The 6,034-nt window shown below is 40.7% G+C and overlaps 1 protein-coding gene across 1 annotated transcript; it reads left to right on the plus strand.

Annotated features, from left to right (window-relative positions):
- Positions 1 to 304: 304 nt before the first annotated feature.
- tmem18 (transmembrane protein 18) lies at positions 305 to 2,175 on the plus strand. Its single transcript, XM_024000866.2, has 5 exons — positions 305 to 461; positions 833 to 950; positions 1,101 to 1,155; positions 1,268 to 1,361; positions 1,464 to 2,175. The coding sequence occupies exons 1-5, from the start codon at positions 369 to 371 to the stop codon at positions 1,560 to 1,562; spliced, it is 459 nt and encodes a 152-aa protein (XP_023856634.1). The 5' UTR covers positions 305 to 368; the 3' UTR covers positions 1,563 to 2,175.
- The last annotated feature ends 3,859 nt before the right edge of the window (positions 2,176 to 6,034 follow it).

Genomic DNA, 6,034 nt, shown 5'->3' on the forward strand with positions numbered 1-6,034 from the left:
TTAGTTTAAAGAGTATATTGAGTAAAACTTCATTAGATGTAGTCTCAAATGTTTTGTCATATTTTTAAGAGCAATGGGCTGACAGGTAGGATTTAGTTTCTCCCTGTCTCTGGTCCAAACTCCAGTACAGTAGGTGGCGGTAATGCACCATGACGTTGGATGCCAACCACCGATAAACCCCACCGAAGAAGACCACACACTCCAGTACAGTAGGWAGCGGCATTCAACTTGAACGTTTGTTTGCGGACCGCCACTATATCATAGAAGAAGAAGAAACGGTGACGTCAAGTTTCAGCGACGGAGGGGGCGTTTCTTCCGCATTCGTTTCTTGTGTTTACACAGTAGTTGTGAACGTGTATTTTGTCAAGATGACTGATCAGAAAGCACAAAATATAAGCTCTATTCCAATCGATGCATTTAGCAATATGCGAATCACATCAATATGGACATTTCTGATGTCTGTAAGTTTGGTTTGTCTTTCTTATTCCTCGGAACGTTCTCTTTGATGCTAGCTTGCCTTAGGAAAGATGAGTTAGCCTAGCTAGCTTAGCTTGAGAGCTAGCTATCTTTGTTGGTTTCTCTGCTAGTCAAAATAGAGAAATATCTTACAAGATAAAATAGATTAAGTTAAAAAGATAGGTCTGACCAGTTATCTGGTTGTTGTGAATTTAGAGTGCTAGCTAGCTACTATTACAGATGTTGCTTATGAGTTAGCTTGCTGCTTATCTAGTAGCTAGTATCAATGCCAACCCACTGTCCTCTAACACGATGCTGTTGGTTGTTTGGAAATGTAGATAGCTAGCTAAACCACTGTTTAATTTCATGTCTGCAGATACAGTGGTCGGAGCCGTGGCTTATTGGACTTCTGGGGTTCCATGCTGTCTGTCTCCTCGCAACTCTCCTGACACGTAGATTCTACAGAGTGCAAATATGCCAGTTCCTGGTTATGGGTAAGTGGATGTGTGTTTCAACTACTAGCATTGTATAACATATTGTTGGTTATATGTAATGTGATCTGTATCTTTGAAAAGCACTACACATTTTATACACAAACATKTATTCATGACATCCAGGAATTACTGTTTCCCCTCTCTCCACAGTATGTATGGTGTACAGCGCTGAATATCTGAATGAGGTGGCAGCCATGAACTGGAGGTAAAGATCTAATTGAGCTGCAGTATATGGTATACTGGGAGAAAATATGTTGACTGTTTTTTGTGTAATTTAGTTAGTGTGGTGAGGAACAACTTATTTTGTAATTTCACAGGTCATTTTCCAAGTTCCAGTACTTTGACTCAAATGGGATGTTCATATCTTTGGTCTACTCCATTCCCCTTCTGCTCAACACAATCATCATTGTTGTAAGTTTTAAAGGTCATTCTCAACCATTAAATCCCAAGTGAAAGAGAGCTGATCCTAGGCCTGTGTTAACAGATCTGTGCATGTGTGTGTGTGTGTCTCAGGCGTTGTGGGTGTACAGGACGTTCTCCACCATGATAGAGCTGAAGACCCTGCAACTGAAGAGAAAGGCCCGTAGAGAGCAGAACAAGAAGACTGACTAATCACTCTCCTCTGGGACCTCCATTGAGATCAGTGGGGTGCTGATGCTGGGAATCACTTCAACTGGATCCATGTTAGCTTGGCTAACATGGTGCCACATCAGCATCAGATGGCAAACATCTGCATCACAACATGGTTGGCTCCAGTGCTTCGACTGCCTAAACTTTTTGAAAGGTAGATTTGTACTGTGTTTGTATTAACTACAGTATGAGAAGAGTGGAGGGGGTGATCACTATTGTCTTCCATCTTTTCAATGGGTAAATCTCACACCTGCGTTGCTTATATACTTGCCCAAGTTGACTTCCCTCTGCAAATCAGAACAGACTGGATGGCTGAAGAAGTATGGTTGTGGTAAAGTTGCCTTTTTTCATTAAGTGAATATCGTTTGATGGAATACAGTGTACATATAAAACTTTTATTAAGGGGACCAAATATGTTATCAAACATTTATAAAAAAGAAATCTTCATATTATGTGATGAGAAGGTGGCCTACTTGTTTTGCACAACAGTGTAATGCTCATGGCAAATATTGTCGTTATTTTGCATGTAGTGATAATGTTTATGGAAAATAAAATGTTGTATTGAGGCATAAATGCAATTTTTTTGAACCCCTTATTTAATGTGAATTCATGGAACCATGTGAATCCACTCCTGCACTTATTCTGTTCTCTACCAGTCCACAATAGGGCGATAGTGACCCAATGACTACACGCTCTGTGCTCCAACACCCTCTGCGGGGTTCGTAAAACAACCGGATAAATCTGGTTTTCATGGGAAATGAATAATGAGGACTTTAACAAGGCGACACTCCATCTTAACTCCTCCTCCATATTTACTGGATTGGTTCAACAGTGCAGAAGAGAACCTCCCCAGACACTTTTTTCCCTCCCCGGCGGGACCAGAAACGCCGCTACATTAGGTTAGTGCTCCATAAGGAGAGACATCAAGGATCAATAGCAAAGGAGCCTTTAAAGATGATTAACAGTGTAGATGATGCTACAATGAATACATAATTTATTTCACCAGGTAAAAGCAGATAAAATACCAAGGGTATTATCATGTTGATCTTTGGCAGATACTAAGAAAACCTAAGTTATATTTACAAAAGGGCCGACCCTTTAAAAGCGGTCCAATAACTCACACCCCATTTTTCACTCTTTATCTTTGAGAGAGGAGGGACATCTGATTCCAGTTATTTATTCACATTCTTTATTTTCCCAGATGCGTCCGACGTGTATTGGAATGCGGTTCCTGTGTTGGTATGCGGTTCCTTTCATGATCGGCCAGGGTTGATAGCTACGGACATGATCATGTTCTCGGTTACAATCATGTTCTGAAATTCATCTGAGGAGTTAAAGAGGAGGAGGGGCTTGGCAGGGCATTCATTGTCTCTGGTCTGTGGGGTTGTTGCATGCTGAGGCCTGATGTTTTCCCCCTTCAGGATAGCTATGCAGTGATTCCCCTGCCAAAAGAAGGGCTTTAGAAGTCCTCCTATGGCGAGGATAGACAGGTGCTTGCTCATCCACACTGGTTTACATGCATGCACAAGACCTAATCTTCTGAATATGTTCTGGGATATAAACTAATGTGGGAATATGTAAAATGAAAGAAATTACCAAAGAGGATTCAGATACAGGGAGGATTGCATGGAAATATTAAAAGAGACTATGGAAACCATATGTGGTAACTTATCCACTTCTGAAATCTAAGCACAATATAGATTTGAAAAAGCTAACTGGTGCTTAAGCTCTCGTCCAGTTGTATTCTGTGCTTGTGAGCTCGCCTATTTTCTGACAAAGTGCCGTCAGGGTTTGCGGTGTTGTGGCCTGCAGATGCCCAAAACCTCATGTTGTTTGGATCCGTGAATGATTCACCACCCATCTCTCTCACCTTGTAGGCCTTGTCAGGGAATTCCTGTTTGATTCCATTCCCAGATTCCGGCCTGGCCATTGCAGTGCCGAGGAAACTGTTAGAAACGTTCCCAACCTTAGTCCATGTTGTGAATCGGATTTCAGACAAGCATCTGCAAAACATCCTCACAAACCCTTGGCACAGGTCCCTGGCAAACCCAGTTGAAAGAACAAGGAGCGAGCAGTTACTGCGAGCTTTTAAAAAAAGATCCCCCTCAACCCCTGAAAACTTCACCCTGTTGCAGTGCCGATTATTATTACATAGATGCCTACACGTTTTGACTGTATGGAAGTTGCCACTAAGTGAGCTGGAATCAGAGTAGATCTTGCAGATGTTTTTGATTGCACCCCCATCTGTGCTGAATGACAAACCAAATAAACACCAAACATTGAATATATATACCTGGGAGATAAACAAATGCTCTAATTCTGTGTTGCTTACAACTTAAATCATCTGATCAACTGAGGTGAACAGTAAGCAATGACATCCCAATATGACTATTAGTTGATCTCTCTTGGAATCTCTTTCTGTGCGCTGTGCTCTTTCTCAAGTGCTTCCCTGACTGTGTGAGGTATAATGAGGTCATAAGATTAGACTTTGCTATACCAGTATATAATTAACCTGGCCAGGTTGGAGAGGAGAAAGGTGGCCAGTACTACATGCAGGTAGCCTAGCGGTTAGAGTGTTGGGGCATAACCCGAAAGGTAGCTGGTTCAAATACCTGAGGGGACAAAGTAAAAAAATCTGCTGATGTTCCCTTGAGCAAGGCACTTAACCCTCTTTTTTTTTTTTTATTCAAGATGGTTTATTGGCATGAAAATCATTGTGTCAATATTGCCAAAGCAACAATGCATACAATATACATTGTAATAAAATGATAAACAATAACAAATAATAATATAAAATGGTAGTAAATAATAATACAAAATTAAATACAAAAATAACAACATAGTAGAAATGTAATAAATAAAAAAATCTAAACATAAAAATAATAAAAATAAATCATTTGCTCCAGGGCTGATCATGTAAAACAACACATTTTACTGCACCTATCCGGTGTATGTGACAATAATCATCTTATTATTATTACATAGATGCCAATATGCTTTAAATGTATGGGAGTTGCCACTAAGTGAGCTGGAAACGGAGTGGACAATCAGAGTAAACTGAGTTTACTGTAAGTGTCCTTCCCTCATTATTGTGTTGTAACTGATCTTTTTAATTTGAGTGAGTGGAGTTTTTTTGTGTTTTCACATCCACCACCAAGTGACCACACGGCTCTGATGGCATACCATCCTCCCCCTTTATGGTATGTGACACGCTTTTCCCATCATCCTCTCTGACGTGGGCATCCTTCTTCCCAGTCACGTGACCCAAGTGTCCAGGATTCCCGTCACAGCTTCCTGCTCTGATGACAGAGCAGGGTAGCTTGTCCTCACTCACGAAACCGGATATGGCAGCACACAGTCCACACAGAATACACACACACATGCACGCACACACAAATAAATAGAGGTTTGCACTTACCATGCACATTTACTGAAAATGCAGAGAGCCATGCACCACACAAACTAACACACACTTACATGCAGAGAGCCACACACACCAACAAATTCACATACACACGCAGCCTCTTTTCCTCTCTCTTGCTCACACCCACAATGCACATGCAAACTCAAACACACCAGAAGCTACTCTACTGAGAAATGGAAGCACCTGTGCTAAAATGCTTCATAGAAAGTATCACTACACCAAAGCCACTCGCCTGATACTACCAGCATGTATTGGCGAGAGAGAGAGGATACAGGGGCTGATCCTTCTGGTTACAGAGCATTGTTGTTTCTGATCAGCGTTGTCTGATGTACAGGGCCTTCAGAAAGTATTCATACCCCTTGCCCAATTCCACATTTTGTTGTGTTACAGCCTGAATTCAAAATGTATTAAATATATTTTTTTCTCTCACCCATCTGCACACAATACCCCAAAATGATGAAGTGAAAACCTGTTTTTATAAATTGTAGCTAATTTATAGAGAATTTAATACAGAAATATCTAATTTACATAAGTATTCAAACCTCTGAGTCAATACTAGAGGTACCTTTGGCAGTGATTACACCTGTGAGTCTTTCTGTGTAAGTCTCTAAGAGCTTTCCACACCTGGATTGTGCAACATTTTCCCATATTTTTTTTCAAAATTCTTCAAGCTCTATCAAATTGGTTGTTGATCATTGCTGGAAAACCATTTCCAGGTCTTGCCATAGATGTTCAAGTAGATTTAAGTTAAATCTGTAACTCGGCCATTCAGGAACATTCACTGTTTTCTTGGTAACCAACTCCAGCATAGATTTTTCCTTGTGTTTTAAGTTATTGTTGTGCTGAAAGGTGAATTCATCTCCCAGTGTCTGGTGGAAAGCAGACTAAATCAGGTTTCCCTGGTTTTGCCTGTGCTTCTCCCCATTCCGTTTATTTTTATCCTGAAAAACTCTCCAGTCCTTAACGATTGTAAGCATACCCATAACATGATGTAGCYACAACTATGCTTGAATATACAGTATGGAGATGG

Source organism: Salvelinus sp. IW2-2015, linkage group LG14 (assembly GCF_002910315.2).
Source record: "Salvelinus sp. IW2-2015 linkage group LG14, ASM291031v2, whole genome shotgun sequence".
NCBI classification, from domain to species: Eukaryota; Metazoa; Chordata; class Actinopteri; order Salmoniformes; family Salmonidae; genus Salvelinus; species Salvelinus sp. IW2-2015.